Source organism: Schistocerca nitens, chromosome 6, assembly GCF_023898315.1.
Source record: "Schistocerca nitens isolate TAMUIC-IGC-003100 chromosome 6, iqSchNite1.1, whole genome shotgun sequence".
In the NCBI taxonomy this organism is placed as follows: domain Eukaryota; kingdom Metazoa; phylum Arthropoda; class Insecta; order Orthoptera; family Acrididae; genus Schistocerca; species Schistocerca nitens.
In genome coordinates, this window is record NC_064619.1 from 224,867,705 (window position 1) to 224,888,128 (window position 20,424).

Here is a 20,424-nt window from a genome sequence, read left to right on the forward strand (position 1 = left end):
ACCGACAGCGCCGACTTCATCTTTCAACAGGATGGTGCTCCACCGCACTTCCATCATGATGTTCGGCATTTCTTAAACGGAAGATTGGAAAACCGATGGATCGGTCGTGGTGGAGATCATGATCAGCAATTCATGTCATGGCCTCCACGCTCTCCCGACTTAACCCCATGCGATTTCTTTCTGTGGGGTTATGTGAAAGATTCAGTCTTTAAACCTCCACTACCAAGAAACGTTCCAGAACTGCGAGCTCGCATCAACGATGCTTTCGAACTCATTGATGGGGACATGCTGCGCCGAGTGTGGGAGGAACTTGATTATCGGCTTAATGTCTGCCGAATCACTAAAGGGGCACATATCGAACATTTGTGAATGCCTAAAAAAACTTTGTGAGTTTTTGTATGTGTGTGCAAAGCATTGTGAAAATATCTCAAATAATAAAGTTATTGTAGAGCTGTGAAATCGCTTCAATCATTTGTAATAACCCTGTAGTGTAGGGCCCCCGCGAGCACCCAGAAGTGCCGCAACATGACGTGGCATGGACTCTTCTAATGTATGAAATAGTGCTGGAGGGAATTGACACCGTGTATCCTGCTGGGCTGTCCATAAATCCATAAGAGAACGAGGAGCTGGAGATCTCTTCTGAGCAGCACGTTGCACGGCACCCGAGGTATGCACAATAATGTTCACGTCTGGGGAGTTCGGTGGCCAGCGGAAGTGTTTAAACTCAGAAGAGTGTTCCTGGAGCCATTAGGTAATTCTGGACGTGTGGGGTGTCTCTTTGCCCTGCTGGAATTGCGCAGCTTTGGAAAAAGGTGTTTAGTATTTCAGCTTTACGCGTGTCACCCTCTGTTTCAATGCCATCGTCATCCCAGAGTGTCTGGATATGCTGTTTCGATCCACTTACTGATTTAACGTAAGACCAGAACTTCCTAGGATTTTCTGTCAAGTCGGTACATAGAATTTTGCTTTCGAATTCACTGAACGCTTCACGCATAGCCCTCCTTACGCTAACTTGACATCGTTTAGCTTCTGTTTGTCTGAGAGGTTTTGGCTGCGTTTAAACTTGCAGTGAAGCTCTCTTTGCTTTCCTAACTTCGTTGTTGAACCACGGTAGGTTTTTCCCGTCCCTCACAGTTTTACACGGCATGTACCTGTCTAAAACGCATTTTACGATTGCCTTGAACTTTTTCCATAAACACTCAACATTGTCAGTGTCGGAACAGAAATTTTCGTTTTGATCTGTTAGGTAGTCTGACATCTGCCTCCTATTACTCTTGCTAAACAGATAAACCTTCCTCCCTTTTTTTATATTCTTATTTACTTCCATATTCGGGGATTCTGCAACGGCCTTATGATCACTGATTCCCTGTTCTGTGCTTACAGAGTCGAAAAGTTCGGGTTTCTTATCAGTAGGTCCAAGATGTTATCTCCACGAGTCGGTTCTCTGTTTAATTGCTCGAAGTAATTTTCGGATAGTGCACTCAGTATAATGTCAGTCGTCATCACGGCAGCAGTGAAGCGTTTTCTGAGTTGTTCCAGTGTTCTTCGCATTGGGCATATGTAAATATGGTCCTTGATGTTCCCCCAAAGGAAAAAAGTCTAAAAGCGTTAGGTCAAGCGATCTAGACGGGTCTTCACCAGTCAAGGGATCAAAGCACAGAGCCACATGTTGACCACTACATCCAATCTAGTGATTGGGAAGTTCGTCGTCATTTAGGTAGTGACGAACATCGATGCTCCAAGAAGGCGTCTTGTTTGAAGATGAGATTCTCGGAATCAACTGTCAGTTGTGGAAACATCACAATTCCAACATCTCATACCCATCACAGGCTTCTCACAGAAGAAAAATGGCCCATACAGCTCCGTCTGTGACACGACACAGGAAACATTAACCTTCGGTGACCCTAGTTCATGCGCCCCGTTTCGTGAGGGTGTTCTGTGCCCCTCCCACAGTGTGGTGATTAACCATTCCAAATGAAGGGAGGGTTGCGTCATCGGTGAGAATCAGGCTGGACGCGAAATGTTCACCCTCAAGTGTTTCCTGCACTGTGATGCAAAATTGAAGACGCCACCCATAATCTTCCGGTTTTAATTGTTGCACGACTTGCAGACGGTACGGTTTGAAATATAACCTCTGTCTCAAAAATCCCCACACAGTTGGTACGGTATTCGAAGTACATGGCTTGCACGGACCTTCCCCTCACTCTGTCCATAACTGCATCTTATACATTTCGTCGAACAGTACTTTCTTTTTACGGAGACAACCAATGCCCCTAAATTTTCGACGACAGTGCACACTGCTCTGTTTACATGGTAGTTCTTTCCCCGAAATCCTTTGGACTGCTCATCTCGCATATTTCAACACACAAAAGTTTTTTTATAGTTTTGTCGCCATTTTGTCGAGGCACAGTGTGGTGTAGGCGGCAGCCGTTAAACCCAGTACTGCCAGCCTGGTCATCGTCCTCCATCCCACACTCAGGGAGTACAGCACCTGGTACTGCACTGCTGCTGGTAGTTCATCAGCTCTCCAATCAGTAGTGGTTGATGTAGCACAGCATGAAATTCGTCAGTGGAGTTCAGCTTTGCGGCACTCCACTGCTGACTGTACTGCGCTGGTTGATCTGTGATAAGACTTACTAAAATAACATGATCATGGAAGGGAATGTCATCAACACGGACTGCATCATTCCCATTGACCTGAACCATTCTCTCTTACTTGGAGTTGGGGCTCCGATATGTAAAGAGCTCTCCGTAATTCTGTGAGGTGCGATTTACTAGCGATGACAGCGTGTGGCATCTTTATTCTGCTACTCTTGCTTTAATTCTCTCTTAGCATCTAGTTAAATTGGTCTACGAGTGTTTTCCCTAGCAGTGGCTATAGCTTCTTGCAGCATTCTGCCGCGCGAATGATCGTGTGTGTTATTTTGCTTAGTCGCTGTCCTTCTCTGTTTTCCAGCTGTCTCTCTCTCACCCAGCTACTGCAGAGTTGCAGACTGTACTGTCCATCTGTATTGCATCACTGTACTTCCTGGTCCGCCACTAATCGTGGTATAACCAGCCTATCTTACGTCAAGGTGTTTGAACTTCATTAAAAATTTTATAACTTGGAACCCGTATTACTCTATGCTGTAACACTAGTTCATCAGTCGTGTTGTGTATCCATGTGGAATGCTTTCCCCATAACATACTCTTTGATCTCTTTGACTACAGTGTGCATCTTGTGGCAGGATCAATGGTATTGTACACTCAGCCTGTGTGTGTGTGTGTGTGTGTGTGTGTGTGTGTGTGTGTGTGTGTGTGTGGTGTGTCCACTCATACCTGAATTGATTCATTATCATTTTGTCATTGGGTTCTTTTGTGTAGAAGCAGTCCTTGATGAATACAGGAAGTATAGTCTGCTGTGTTCATAATCTGGTTGTAGGACCTGCTGTCTGTGTATCCCTGGAACCTCTAATAAAGCTCAAAAGAGTTTTATAGTAGCAGGTTGGATGTTATAAATTGTGATCTGTTAAGTGATGTCTAGCAAGTTGTGTTTGTTCTCATTACATTTGTTGCTGTTGAGATTTATGTTGTACACACAGTTGCCATATTTTCACGGTATTGTAGTGTATGACAAATGATCTTCCTGTTCTACCACTGTAAAAGCCTGGGACCTTCTGAACATATGATCTCGTACACATCTGGTTGCTTACATTTATCTTGTCTTTTGCTGTGTAGCTGTTATGAGAAAAAGACTTGTTTTACTTTTCTTTAATGAGTGCATTTTTATGCCATGTCTTACAATAAAACTCATACCCATTTTTAGGACACATTTCCTGTCAAGGTAATAAGAAAACATTCCATATGAATTGTTCTGTCTGTTCCACAGTTGCTCTTTCCATCCCACAACATATTAATTTGTAGCATACAGAAGCATGGTGAATGTAGCAAAGTATAAACTGGAGGCACAAAAATATCTTAAGGATGAAATCAAATTAATGAACTGGATAGCCAAAAATAAAGTATATCAGCCATCTGCAATTGACTGTGTACCTTAGCATAAATAAGAAACAATAAAAAAGTGAAATTACACCCTTCGTAGTAACAGACACAAATATCAGTAAGATACAATTAAAATGTTTTCATATTTCCATTATTCAAAAAGCCCCCACAAAATTATTAATGAATGTAAAAAGATCACTTCAAAATGAAATTTCCAAAAGAAATGGAAAGTTTATACTTTCTTCATTGCTCCGTTCTGCCGTTCTCACACTCTCAAAATGAAACATAAAAACTTAATTGGCACAATTAATGTGAACACCCTCACTAAAACAGGCAAATTAAAACAACTCACCAACACAATGGGAAAATTTGACCTGAAAATCACTGTACTGCAAGAGACAAGATTCATGTATGAAGGACACTTTAACACAGAAAATTACGAGATCTACAAGGGCAAACTTGCCATAAAAGTGAAAGGCAAACTACTAGTTTTTGGAACTGGATTCACTGTTCACACTTCTGTACTCGACTCAGTTATTGAATTCACATCTTCCAATAAAGAGACTTTCAGTAAAGTCAGCTAATAAAGCCTACACTTTTATCACGCCCCTACAAATCATCACAGTAAACTTGACCCTGAAACAGTGGACAATTTCTGGGAAACACTAGAAGAAACAACAAATAAAATACCAAGGCAACACATGAAAATCTTATTAGATGATTTTTAATGCATTGTTAGGCAAGGGAAAAAATTCAGAGATACCACTGGCCCCCATACCAAACACAAATGTACCAACAAGAATGGTGAAAAACTAATCGACTTCTGCAGAAACTTCATACTTAAAGTCATGAGTACCCAATTTCAAAAACCTGCACATAAATTAACCACATAGAGATCACCCAATCTTAGACAGGGTAAATTCCAAATTGACTATGTCGCAATTTTCAAGGAAAACATAAAAAAAATTCTAAACATCAGAACCCACAAAGGCGCCTTTGAATCAGATCATCATCTCCTCCAAATAAAAACAAAATTCCAACCCAACAGAATGCTAAAAAGGCCACCCAAAAGTACCAAACCAGATCCAGAATATCTGAAACTCAACAAAGAAAAATTATCATGCAAATCAATCAGGGAAAGTCAACAGACTGGAAGAAACTAACAGAGGAAGCCATTAAATTAGGACAACCACCTCGCACCAGGAAACATCACTGGTGGAACGCAACCTGCGGTCAGGCAGTCGACAACTGAATAAATGCATGGAAAAAATATAGCGGTCACAAAACTGATGAAAACTGGGAGAACTTTCTTAAAATCCAAAAACAGACCTCAAAAATAATTAGAAAAGAAAAATGGGGATATGACAACAATAGACTTAGCGAAATCCAGCAAGATTTCATCAAAAATAATACAAGAAATTTCTATAAGACTTTCAGACAAAACTCACAGGGATACTGAGTGCCTAGCTTGTGCTTCAAGAAACCCGATGGTTCTTTGGAAACTAATACGAAAAATAACTGCAAGATCTTAGCCCAATATTTCAGTTCCATCCTCAACTGCGAACTACCCCAAGAAAAACTTGATTCTTCCCCCAGTATTCACATACCCAGACTCACATGCCCTGGATCTCAAGGAAATTATGGAGATGGTCAAACAGTTGAAAAATAACAAAGCAGCAGGAGAAGATGGGATCATTGCTGAATTCTGGAAACTAAATGCTCCTATACTTATGCAGAAATTACATCATATAATATCAGATATATGGATGATGGAGCAAATACCAGAGGGCTGTAAATGCGCTCTAATTCATCTGCTACACAAAAAGGGTGACAAGACAGACATCAACAATTACAGAGGAATTTCCCTGCTCCCAGTTGCTTACAAAATACTTTTAAACAGGACAGAATCCTAAAAAGATCCACTAATTTGTGAATACCAGGCCGGATTCAGAAAAGGATGATCATGTGTGGAACAGATCTGGTGCTTAAAGACAATATTACAAATGAGGAAATGCAGAAACACGGTAATTACATTCATCGACTTCAGGAAAGCACATGATTCAATGGACTGTGAAACCATGTTTAAAATCGTGGATCAGTTTGGGATCGACCGAAAGACATAAAAAATCACAGAACAGACACATGCAGGAACAACATCCAAAGTAAAATTCATGGGTGAAATATCAGAACCCTTCGAAATCAAAACTGGAGTCTGACAGGGGGACGGACTATCCCCAATGCTTTTCAATATTGTTCTGGAAAAGATTATCGGGGAATGGGAATCTTATATAAAGGGCATCCAAATTGGTATCAAAAAAGAGAACTGAGTTAAGGTAAAACACCTTGCTTTCACTGAAGATATTGCAATTATCACCAATAACAGAACAGAAGCAATTCACACAGTGGAAAAACTACATGAAATAAAAAAAAAAACGGACTACAGATATGTTATGAAAAAACCAAATATATGGAAAGACAGCCAGAAAATAAATCCCCTTTAATCACAAAACATGGTAAAATTGCCACTTTAAATACCTCGGAGAAACTATACAGTCCTCAGGATTAAATCAAATCACCAATGAATAAAGAATCGCCAAGCTCCAGAAGGCGTACAAGCTAACATGAATGCATTACAACAAGAAGTGCATTTCAACAGATGCAAATATTCTTTCAGAAGCAATCTAAACAGCTGAAATAATGGTGATTGATGGTCATTCAAAAATTAGGGAAATAGAAAAGCAAGAAAAAAATTCTCAGGAAGATTTATGGGGCAATCAACAAAAATGGCGTTTGGATGAAGAGACCACAAAACGAGCTCAGACCAAACACAGTAACAGATGAAATCAGAAAACACCGAGCCAAATTTTATACACATATCTACAGGATGGAAGACTCCAGAACACCAAGGAAACTTTTCAATATTATAACAAAGAGTAAATGCGGCACAGAATGGCTGAAAGAAGTCCAGAGGGATCTGCAGCAGATCAACATAAAAAATCTCGAAGACCGCACTGAGTGCCGGAATAAAATCACAGGTGTGAAGTTTGAGGAAAGATCATCACACCAACCTGGTAAAAAATTAATGGAAGAATGGAAGAAGGAGCATTCTGAGAGGATGATGAGCTTTTGGGAAGCAAAGAAGGAAAGCGTCCAGAGATGACATTATGAATTCAAGTTCAATCGCTCTCCTAAAGGGGAACGATAATAATAATAGTAATATGCATGGCTTGTCTGAAGAAAGGGAAGAATTGTTTTTGTGAAATTTTGTTGTCTTATATATAACTAAATACAGTTCATGGCAAGAACGAAATAATGTTTAAGCTTTCACTACTATCTGTTTTGCATTTTTGTCCAAGTGGGAGTTCTTGTGATTTTTCATTTTTTCACACAAATGTACATAATCCCTAATTCATGTATTAGCTAATGAATTAACTTCTGGGCTGAAAGTCACGATTTCTTACATTGCAGGCACACAACAACTTACGCTTGTTGTACACTACTTTGTTAAATGTTCACTTGTAGTCACATTTATTTAATGTTGTTACTTTCTCAGACAATGAATCTGGTCTGGAAAGCCCTAATTTCTTTGTGGCTAACTTTTCCTCATAATTTTCTTTACTGTTCATGCTTATTACATATTGAACAGAGTTCATGTCGACACTCCACAGGAAAGCCAATTCGTGCACAGTAGCCAACCAACTCCAAACACAAACTGCCATTTGCGGAAATGATTAAATTCAAGTAGTGCTATCTTGCCCAGGGGCAAGGGGAACCATGGACCCTCTGAGCTCTCAGGGAAAGGAAAAAAAATATAGCATAGTCTGGTGTTTTTCTTTCAAGAAAATAATTTAGAAGTTGATATTACACTACTTTTTAATGATGTCAGGACTAGAAATTTTTTATGGCTACTTACAAGTCACCATTTGTCTTCCATAGTCAGGTCTCTACATCTGCAAGATGATGTCCATTCAAGTTTCACCCCTGTCGGATAAGAGTGGCGCTAGTAGTGCCACTATGAGGATGCAAACAGATTTGCTTTAAATACACACTGCAATGGTCGTGAGCGTTAGTTACCTTTGAGATTGGGCATGGTGAGTTGGTGTTAGTCAAGAATGTCTTTAACATGACAAGGATGCCACTATCATCACCTCACTGAATGTGAACGAGATTGTGTAATAGGGCTATGAGAGGAAGGAGGGAAGAGATTAGTCTTTAACAGCTCGTAGACAATGAGGTCATTACAGACAAGCTCGGATTAGGGAAGGATGGAGAAGAAAAGCGTCCATACCCTTTTGAAGGAATGAGACTGACATTTGCCTTAAGCAGTTGGGGAAATCAGGAAAACCTAAATTTGGATGGCCGAATGCAATTTTGAACCATTGTCCTCCCGAATGCAAATGTGAATGCAGTGGGCTGACCACTGTGTTACTCCATTTGGTAGGGCTACGAGAAGCCAGATGTTCCTTCTGCAGTATTGCAGAACGACTTGGCAGGTATGTAGGCACTGTACATGATTGCTTGATTGCTGGCAACAGTAGTCACGCGAATGTACGGTTGCAAGAAGACTGGGCTCCCGACAACCCCATGGCACTACTGAGAAAGAAGACCATAATGTCGGCATATGGCTGTGGTGCTTTGTATGCATCTGCAACAGCAATTTGAGCAGCAGTTGCCACATCTGTGACACAACAAACTGTTACAAATCGGGTATGTCAAGGACAGCTCCAAACCTGACGCTCTGTAGCTTGTGTTCTATTGACTCCAAACCACCACCATTTTTGACTTCAGTGGTGTCAAGCAAGAGCTCATTGGAGGGCAGGGTGGAGGTCTGTTGTGTATTCTGATGAAAGCTGGTTCTGCCTTAGCGCCATGATGCCCATGTGTTCGTTAGGAAGTGGCCAGTTGAGCACCTTCAACCAGCCTTTCTGTGTGCTGAGACACATTGGACCCACACCTGGAGTCATGGTCTGTGGTGTGACAGCAGGAACACTCTCATGGTTATTCCATGCACCCTGACCACAAATTTGTGTGAGAGTCTGGTGATTTGACCTGTTGTGTTGCCATTCATGAATAGCATTCCAGGGGGTGTTTTCCAGCTGGATAACGCTCACCTTCATACCGATGTTGTAAGCCAGCATGCTCTACAAGTGTCAACATGTTGCATTGACCTGCTTAATCACTAGATCTGTCTCCAGTTGAGCTCACTGGATATCATTGGACAACAATTCCATTGTCATCCACAAGCAGCATTAACCGTCCCTGTCAATTGCAACAGGCACATAACCCAATCCCACAAACTGACATCTGACACCTGTACAACACAATTCATGCATGTTTGCATGCTTGCATTCAACATCCTGATAGTTACGCCTGTTATTAATGTATCAACATTTCACATTTGCAATGGCTTACCTTGCACTTACATTAACTAGTGATTTTGCAATGTTACTCGCTTAAATATGTTACCTAGGCAAATGTATTCTCAAAATTTCATTACTCTAAATTAATTATTTTTTGGTACAGCAATTTTTCCTGCCAGTGTATGAAGTTCTTGTAAATATACACCATCTGATGATGAGCCTGCATCAACCTGAAAGCTGGTTAATGGGGAAAATAAAAGTATTAAAAACATTTTAAAGTGACTGGCTACAATTTCCACACAAACCTTGTTGTATGCACTCATATTTGAATGTTTTTCTTTTTTTGGTTTGTGCAACCCTTTTTTCTCCAGTGCAGTGTTAGGAATATTAACCTGTTTTTTATTATTGGACATATTCAATAAAAGATATAGTCAAGGGCTTACCCAGGGGTCACTTAAGATTCTAGTGTGCTCTAGAGGGAGGGAGTTGTTTCCACTTAGGAAAGCATTAGAAAGTAAAGTAGCACTGTATTTTAGTCAAAGGTATTATATGCTCAAGATTCTGTAACTCTTATTAACTGGCATTGCAAACCAGTGGTGACTATGTTGCCTATCCAACCACATTCTCTACCATCATGCTAGGTGCCAGGCCTGTTATGATGATGATGGATGCAGTCTGGCAATGTTTGTTCTCTGTGGAGCCTCCACATACGGATATGTCCATTGTGAGGCTGTACGCAGAACTAGGATTCAACTGAAAAGATTAAGTGACATCACTTCTGTGGTCAGTGTTGTCACTGGGTGCAATACTGTGAGCACGCCTCTCTCTGCTGCTGCTGCTTCAAAGAAAGCCACAAGCCACAATGATTACTGCTGTGCTGAAAGTCCACGTTACTCCAGACATCATCGCACTGTCCACACGGATACTTGTCATGCTGTAAATAAACCCATTTCATGACTCAAGGTGTGTGATATGGCAGTATGAGTGAATAATATGCATGTCATCTTTGGCACTGGTTTTGTGAAGTTTGCATGCTGCTGAGTATGGCTCTCCTGAACTAACTTATTCTTATTTCCACAATAGTTGTGGGATGATGTGAATGGTCTTGCTGCAACTGTAACACCAGTTCCCATCAGATCACTGAAGTTAAGCACTGTCGGACACGGCGAGCACTCAGATGGGTTACTGTTCAGTTCTGCCGAGCACTGTCGGCAAGCGGGGTGCACACAGCCCTTGTGAGGCCAATTAAAGAGCTACTTGACTGAGAAGTAGCAGCTCTGGTCACGAAAACTGACAACGGCCAGGAGAATGGTGTGCTGATCACGTGCCCCTCCGTATATGCATCCAACAACACCTATTGGCTGAGTATGATACAGCAGTTGGCCAGAACTGTTGGGCCATCTGAGGCCTGTTCAGATTGGGTCTAGAGTTTTATTTGTGAGGTAATAACAGTCTGTGACACTCCAGAGATTGTCCTGTAAAGCACTTAGTATGGCTTTCTCGAACCCATCATTCCCTTATATGCATGACAGTCATGGGATCCTGAGCACTCCAGCGATTGTCTTGCAAAGCACTGCGTATGGCTCTCTCGATCTCATCATTTGCTGATATGCGTGACAGTTGTGGGATCCTGACCTCTGCAGGCAGCATTATTGTGAAACAATTACCTGCAGTTTTGATAGGCCACCATTCTGCCACTGTTGAATTCTCACACATGCTGGCATAACATGAGGCATAACATGATCTCACAACCACCCATCATTAAAATGTGATTTCTCAGTGAGAATTCTGCTGTGTGATCTTTCCTTATGTACAGAATGTAGATCACATTAATCGTACTTGCTTTGTGCGGTTACACTGAAATGCTAATCCATACATGTTGTACACTTCATGCCTATTTTAATGGCAAACAGTGTAGCTGCTTGGTTTTTAATTCAGTGTCTGTATTCATTGTATGTACTTTTCCATTGTGTACGGCACAAGAGAACATACTTACAAGTGTACTATGATTTGGTGATAATACTCAGTAAATGTCTGAAGATGGCCTTGTAAGCCGAAAACCGGTTAGCAATGAAAGTAATATTGTAGAACAAAAGCAAACTGGTGCTTTTCATTTATTATTATAATGTTGTTCTATCAAGAACCGACGGAAGATTCTGTTAATATGAGAGGAGACTAACTGTAATTATCATTTTTGAAAAAGTTTTTAAACATGTTTATTATTTTCAGGCTTTGTATGCCAAATTATGCTGTGGGTTTACTGAAGCACTATGTCCAGTGACTTTTGAGATCAGAATTATTGCAAACTTTGAAGAAAAGGAAATCTTATTCATCTTCCATTTTTAAAATAGCTGTATCTTATACATGTTTGATTTTAGGATACTAATTGCATACTCTTTGCTGTACATAAACTCACACTGAATCGTATAGTTATGAAATTCTTATTAATGTAACCAATATTGTGAAACACATTGTTTTGTCTTTATAGCTCCTTGATACTACACCTCATTTTTCGAGAGAAAGGAGTAGAGTATTGCATGCACTCTTGAAGAAAAGAGAGAGGGGGCAAGAGCCCTAATCTTTTGTTCTTGAACAGAAATCAGAATTAAATTTGACTAGCACAGTGACACATTCCATACCACAACCCTTCATTTGTGGAACATACTGCAACAAACTAAGTAAAGGAATAAATGTATTTATGTTCTCCTATAGTTCATTATAAACAGTTTTTATAGCCTTTTGGGTGTTGAAGTAAACACTCCATAATGGGATTAGATTTAAAACAAATTCTTTACAATATGTGTGTGTTCATGCATATCGGAAATCTTTACCATCGTGTAGATACAGACATGGTCCCAACTGAATTTTAAACATGAAAGGTAAAGCTGTTCTTGACCTTAAGGTTGGTTGGGACACTGTACTGGTTCAGCACTTTACTAGGCATGGTTCTGTTGGAGGTGATGTGCACTTTCTGACCCCCAACCTGTTATAGGGGGACCTATATGAACACAGACTTTGAACCATTGGTTAACTTGGTGTTTTTCTTTTATACTTCTCACTGCTAGAAGTGGAAGAAGTGATAAGTGACAGAAAAAAATTCTCTTACAGATTTGAGATTGCATACTAGAGCTCGAGATTTACTGTCCGACACTTACCCACTTGACCACACATGCATAGGCATACAGTTAATCATAATATTTATACTGCAAACGTGTGTTGATGAAATGCTGAATGGTTTTTGCTATGGTCTGTAGCTATCTTACTCTATACTTAGAAACAATGTTTTGTAAATTTTTGATGCTTTCGTTTAAGATACACTATCGTTATCTGTGTGCTGTTTGCAGCTCTTACTATACAGCATCCTCAAAAGTGATAACTCTTATTTTTCCTTACTCTTTTCTTAGTGTTCAGCTTGGTGGAACTATAGAAAAAAAATGTTCAAATGTGTGTGAAATCTTATGGGACTTCACTGCTACGGTCATCAGTCCCTAAATTATCCTAAGGACAAACACACACAGCCATGCCCGAGGGAGGACTCGAACCTCTGCCGGGACCAGCCACGGGAACTATAGAAATCATGTAATATTTGAGTAATATACCATGCTGCTATCATCAGATATGTTGACTTACTGATGGGGAAGGCACAAGTGCAGGGGTAGTATGTTCCATAAGCTGTACCAGGAACAAAAGCACTTCCAAATTCAAATAATGAGACCATGGTTACTTTCCCTGCTGGTTGCTGAACATCCTAATGGTAACTGCTGCCTTAGTGGACTTTAAGCAAGCCTAAGATAGTTTTTGATGCTTTGCTCAGCTGAAACCTGACCCCAGTTTTAAATTGCCAGTAATATGAATGTCTGTGGACCATTTTTCAACAAATACCTAGCAAGCTGTTGTCTAGATAACAAGTTTTGTGCACCTACATCCACAGTCTGCAAACCACTGTGAAGTGCATGGCAGAGTGTACTTACCGTTATATAAATTATTAGGACTTTTCTTGTTCCATCGTGTGAAACACAACAAGAATGGTTGGTTGAACACCTCTGTGTGTGCAGTAACTTGGCTAATCTTGTCTTCCTGATGCCTATGGGAGTAATACCTAGGGTTTTGTAGTATATTCCTAGATTCTTCAAAGCTGGTTTTTGAAATATTGTTAAGTGGGCTTTCATGATTTGAACTAATGGTTAGAAAAATACTAATGCATAAAACAAAGATTGCCATATGTGGTGATCTTAATATAGAAATGGTAAACACAAGTAATGAGCCCTCAAGAACTTTTCTTAATTTATTAAGGTCCCTTAATCTGTACTGTACCATCCAGTGTCCAACACGTAAAAATTCATGCATAGACAATATTATTGTGAATTTTCCCCGTGGCAGCTACACTGTTAGCCTTGCAAATGGGTGCTTTGCAGACCACGACCCATTGCTTCTCAATCTCGTTAGTAAGCAACCAAATTCCACTAGTGTGCACAATATGACATGGGTAAGAAGACAAAAAGAAGAATACATTATGTCATTTATTCGTATACTAGAGGATGCAAGTTGGGACTTTGTCTATAAGTGTTCATCTGAGAAGTCTGATGTTGAAACTACCTTTGAAAACTTCCTTAAAAAATTATACAGAATTATGGTATTCATGCTCACCACTAATTAAAACCAACTCTTCTGGAACATATAAAAATAAAAAGCTGGAATGGTACACAGACGAACTGGTCCAGATAAGAAAAAACATGCTCGTACTATACACAGCATATAAAAATGCATGTAAACAAAGATCAGAGCAGGAGGGCACCTTTTATGCAGCATACCAAAAATGTAAAAAATTCTACAAACTTAAGCTGATACAGACAAAAAAGGCTGCTTATGAAGGGTACATAGAAGGTGCAACAAACAAGTGCAAGGCAGCATGGCAGATTGTAGCACAAGAAAATCCCACACGTCACACACATGAAACTCAGCTCACTCCAAGGGAACTAAATGACTACTTCATTAGCTCAATTAAAGAAATTGAAAGTAAGATAGAAAAAACAGATACATCTGCAAGCGATTTACTTAATGCCCTTCCACCAGTAGATCATGTCTTTAACTGGTATAGTATCACACCTGCTCAGATTAAAAGAACAGTCACAAAATTTTCAAATTCTAAAAGTATGGACTGCTACTGGCTCTCCAATTACATAGTAAAAAAAACTGTAGACTCGATCGCTAAACCATTGGCATTCATATTTAATAAATGTTTACAGTCAGGAGTGTTTCCCGACTCCCTCAAAATTTCCAAAGTTATTCCAGTGTTTAAAAAGGGTGACAAACATCTTCCTAAAAGTTATTGCCCAATCTCAATTGTGCCAATATTTTCTAAAGTATTTGAGTCACTTATGTACACTCAATTAAGTAGCTATTTTGAGACACACAACCTTTTGAGCAATAGTCAGTTCAGATTCCGACAGGGCAGAAATACCACTGCGGCCATCCTGGAAATTGTTGACCAGACATTAACAGCCTTTGAAGACCGGAATATGGTGTCACTTGTCTTGTGTGATCTGAGCAAAGCTTTTGACTGCATTCCCTTTGGCACCCTGGTTGCAAAACTAGAATTTTATGGTGTATGTAACCCAGCATTAGCAGTAATAGAGTCATATCTTCATAATAGAAGACAGTTTGTCTCAGTTAAAAATAATTACTCCCCTGTAGCAGCAGTTAGTACTGGTGTACCACAGGGCTCGGTTCTGGGACCCTTCTTCTTCATCATAGCCATCAATGACCTACCTCATCACATAAATAGTACTACCATATGCTATGCAGATGACACAACCCTCCTCACCTCACATCAGAACATCTCAGCTTTGGACAATAACACACAGGAATCACTCAAATCAGCCATCCACTGGTTCACATCCAATAAATTACTGTGTAACTCAGAGAAAACACAACAGCTTCTCTTAGGGTTACCCAAAACCATAGAAAACAAAACTGTAAAACTATTAGGAATGCATATTGATTCCAAACTTAACTGGGAAGAACACGTAAATCAGGTTTGCAAAAAGCTTTCAAGAGTCTCCTATCTCCTTTGGAAACTTAGGGACATGATTAGCATGAACTTTCTGAGAACAATGTACTGTGGACTCTTCCAGTCACATATTACATATGGCCTTCTCATATGGGGGCACAGCTCTCACAGTAACAAAATTTTGTTGATGCAGAAAAGAATGCTGCGCATAATGTGTAAAGTCGGTCCCACGGAGCACTGTCGTCCTCTCTTTATAAGGCTAAGACTGTTGACCATTGTAAACTTGTATATTTATATCTGTGTGTTACACATTAAAAACAATGGTATGGAAGGTGTTGTCAGGGAAGAAATTCATAACTACAACACTAGAAGGAAGGCAGATTATGATATACCAAGACACAGACTAACAAAAAGTAGTAACTCACACAAAGTGAATACCTTAAAAATATTCAACAAACTACCGCAATCTGCTCGGGACATGCCCACAAAAATTCTTAAACAAAATTTGTACAATTGGTTATCTGACAATCCATTTTATTCTATGCAAGAATATTATGATCTGAGTAGCACAGAGATAAACCTGTAATTGCATAATTAACTCAATTAACTACTATATATACTGTTACAAAATATTTCATATCTAATACCTTTGTATTTCAACTGTGTTAGGTAACTACTTTATTTGCCAGTGTTATGATGTGTTACGTAACTACTGTGTTTGCTACTACAATGTAACTCATTTTTGGTACCTTTGTATGTATCTGAAACAAGAATATGTATTAAGCATTGTAGTCACCTGCTTAAGGTTTAGGTTATTTGTAAGTTACTCATATGCTAATTATATCTATGCCTTATATATAGTGTCTGGAATATTAATATTATTTTATGTACTGACGAAGCCTATTTCATCTTGCATGATCAATGGCTAATAAAGAATCTTGAATCTTGAATCTTGAATCTTGAATGATAATTTGTGTCTACCTATAAGTATCTGAGAGTTCAGTTTTTTCAGCATTTCCTAATGTTGTTCCATGGACCAAACAAACCTGTGACCATTCAGACTGACACTTTTTGTAAATGTTCAATATCTCCTGATAAATCTTATTTGGTATGGATCCCACACACTTGATCAGTTTTCTAGTATGGGTCACAAAAACGTTTTTTATGCAATCTTTATTCTAGACTGATTGCATTTCTCTAGTGTCCTGTCAGTGATTTGAAGTCTGCCACTGACTTCACCTACATCTGAACCAATAACATTGCTCCAGTTACGGAAAATGTGGGAAAGACAATCACTCACCTGCAGAGAACCAATGTGTGGAGCACAGAGAAACATAACAGGAAACAGCTTTCACACTAGCTTTCAAGCCCATGCTCTTTTCTACCAAAAGCACAGTCATTCACACAAACAACTGCACACATATCCAAAAATGCACTCCTGTGGCCACAGTGAGACTTATCATTGATACTTAGTTTTTGAAAGCTGTTGTCTGAGGTGATGGAGGTGGGGAGGGGTTAGGTAATGATGCAGAGATAGGGTAGCAGGATAGAGGCAGGTCTTTGGACAGATAACTGCAGCTGCACAACAAGGTGAAAGGAGTATAGAGTGTAGAGCAAGAAGAGGTACAGGAAGAGGGAGAGGAGGGGAAAGGGAGAAGTGAAAAAAAGGAGAGGAAGGTGGAGGTTAAGAGGGATAAAGAAAGTGGAGAGAGGGTGGGGAGGTGTAGAAGAGGAAAAGGGGAGATGGAGGGAAAGAGAGAGCGGGGGGGGGGGGGGGGGAGATTGCCCATTTTGGAAAGGGGGGAGGGGTGAAGAGTCCTGGGAGAAGAAAGTGCACAATCTGCATAGGGAAGGAACAGTGTGGACAGAAAAGAGGAGGGAAAAGGTAAAGTGCAGCAGAGGGAGCAGATTAGAAGACGTTTAGGCCAATGAGAACTCAGGATATTCTGTTTAGACAATTCTCATCTGCGTAGTTCAGAGAAACTTGTGTATCTATCTGTAAGCATCTGCCAGTTCAGTTTTTCCAGCATCTGATGCTAAACAAGCCTGTGACCATTCACACTGACCATCTTTGTATATGTTCGATAATTCCCTGTCAATCCCATTTGTTAGGGATCCTACACACTTGAGCAATATTCTAGGATGGGTCACACAGATGTTTGGCACCATATCCCATGTTCTCACAATCTCCCTGGCCTAAACCCCCACTAACCTGTTCCCACTTTACCTTTTCCCTCCTCTCCATGCACTGTCTTCTCCCAAAACACACTCTTGCTCTCTTTCCCAACCCCCCCCCCCCCCCCCAACTCCCCACCACCACTACCATACAGACATTTCCCTCTTCTTATATCACTTTTCCTCAACCCTCTTTACTCTTTTCATCTTGTTGTGCAGCAGCTGAGTCATTTGTCAAAAGTCCTGCCTGTTTCCCACTATCTCCCCCCCCCTCCCCCCAACTTTTGCATTCTCCTGTGCCCCCTCCCCACCTCTGTCAGCTCAGACAACAGCTTTCAATAATCGTGTATCAATAATAAGTCTCACTTTGGCCACAGGAGTGCATGTTTGGGTATCTATTTCGTTGTGTGTGAATGTGTGTGCTTTTGCTAGAAAAGAGCAAGAGCTCGAAAGCTAGTGTGAATGCTTTTTGCTGTTATGTCTCTGTGTGCTCCATGCATCAGTCTTCTTTCTGAGTGTAAGTGGTTGCTTTTCTCTTATTTTATGTATTGCTCTGTCCATGAATTTCCTTGATTGTTCCATTTTGTATCCCCACAGGTTGATATACCCAGGTATTTGCATGAGTTAACTGATTCCAGTACCAACTCATTGTTATTGTAATCAAGGATATTACTTTTTTTTTCATTTTGTAAAAAGCACCATTTTATATTTCTGAACATTTAAAGTAAGTTGCCCATCTTTACATCTCTTTCAAACCTTAACAAAGTCTGGCTGAATACCTATGCAGCACTTCCAGATCGTACCTTATTACATACAATTGCAAAATCTGCAAAAAGGACTGCTAGATCATTAATATACTATACAACATGATAATCAAAGATGCCAACAGACTTAATTACTGCATTCTACCTTATAAACAATCCTTATTCAGTCAAATATTTAAGGTGGTAGGGTGGTATTTAGTCAAAATCTTTTCAGAAGTCAAGAAATATACCATTGCCTTTAGCCGTGGCTTTCAGGATGGTATGTGAAAAAAGTGCAAATGGGTTTCACCTATTTTTGGAGTAACAATTGCGTTTTATTGTGTACTCTTTGGTAATGTAATGTTCAGATTTGCTTTATTATGAGAACCATGTATGGCTCTGAATTTCTTTGTCATTGTTCAAGTGTGGATTTTTCTGACCAGTGTGATAAATGCCTGGTCAGTGAAGGCCAAAATCATATTTGAGAGGGCAGAGTAGTACAGGTTGCTGACTGGGGTATGGAAGAGACATTAAACATTATAGCTTTTTCACTTTCCATTGAATTTAGATGATACATTGCAAGTAAAGTGCAATTGCATTATTGCTTTTGTCTTTTGTCAAATCCATTCTGTGTTTGACCTTTGCCAATGTGCTGTGTCCCTCAGTAAATCAGATGATCTGATTGTAGCATTATGCCAAATATCTCTAATATTGTGTGATTTATGACATTTCACCTGGCTTGAGGCCCAAGGATCACTAAAGTACATAACAGCTTAGTTGTAGCTCACATATGCCTCATGTCCTGTACTACAGAAATTAACATCCAAATCAATATTCATTTTCTTAAAAGTATTTTGTTTACAGAAAGTTCACCAGCTATGTAATTTTATGCATTCTGTACTTACAGAAAAAAATCTACGGCATGGCAGAGATGAAAATCAATCTTCAGAAGGGAAGCCAGAACCACCTGCAAGAAATAAAACTAAACCAAAGAAAACAGAAATTCCAGAACAGCCTCAGGGGAAGGTAAGATATACACTCCTTTACATGCTTCTTAGTGCCTTAGCATCATTTTATGTTGTTCCTGTACAAGGATGGGGATGAGAAAGAAGAATGTGTTGAGGTGCACATTCAAAATATAACCTCCCTTGTTCTCAGGTACCATGACTGTTGGAGAATAAGGGCTGTACAGGCAGCATTGATAATAGGTATGGCAAAAACTGAACAGAAATCTATAGTGCTTTAACTGAAGTTTGCAGTGATATAACAGCAAACTGTATTTCAGTTTCCCACTGGGCTAGTAATTTTTTTCCACTGGACCAGTAATTTTTGTTATTATCAAGTGAACATAAACAATTATACCAGACCAGGAAAGCAAGTATGTGAACAGATGAACAAAGTATAAAGCTGCTAGCAGATGCTCTCAAAGAAGGCTGCCATGTTACACATGAAGGACTTTTTGAGTACACATGGATTCCACCAATGTCAGTGCCTAGAAGTCTTACATGTTATGTAAACCATAGAAAACTTTTTTCACAGTGAATCCATTACAGCTTTACTACTGAACAGAAGCAGAGATAGCTGGACATTGCAGCCATTTTTGAAACAGAGATTTGATGTTAAAGGCAGAGCATTCTCACTTCAAACTGTCCACCCCGATAGCTGAGTGGTCAGCTTGATGGATTGCCATCCTACAGGCCCGGGTTCGATTCCTGGCTGGTTCGGGGATTTTCTCTGCTCAAGGACTGGTTGTTGTGTTATCTTCATCATCATTTAATCCCCATCTGGTGCGCAGGTTGCCAAATGTGGCATCAAATGTAATAAGACTTGCACCAAGGTGGCCGGACCTGCTCCGTAAGGGGCCTCCCGGCCAATGACACCAAATGCTCATTTCTGTTTTCCACTTCAAACTGCCCCTACTGCTGAAACTTGAGTTACGGACTGAGAGATCCAATTTCTATGCGGTAAAGGAATTTTTGACAAGTTCAAAAGTCAAACAGATGATACTCTTTGCTCATGATTATCAAGAACTAATCTATATACTGGACTGGGAATTGATGTGTGCCTTTGAAAATGATGATATATATTGCTTTCAGTCTTTCATTATTCTACTACAGATTCCTTACACAGCCACACTGTAGTTATTATTGTATTA

General features: G+C 39.9%; 1 protein-coding gene across 4 annotated transcripts in view; it reads left to right on the forward strand.

The window, feature by feature from the left end:
* Positions 1 to 20,424, forward strand: part of LOC126262268 (uncharacterized) — a 508,717-nt gene that overhangs the window by 410,079 nt on the left and 78,214 nt on the right. For all 4 annotated transcript variants that reach the window (XM_049958775.1, XM_049958774.1, XM_049958773.1 and 1 more), the window contains one exon: positions 19,177 to 19,295. In XM_049958775.1, the coding sequence (XP_049814732.1) occupies positions 19,177 to 19,295 (119 nt within the window). The remainder of the gene's footprint in view (positions 1 to 19,176; positions 19,296 to 20,424) is intronic.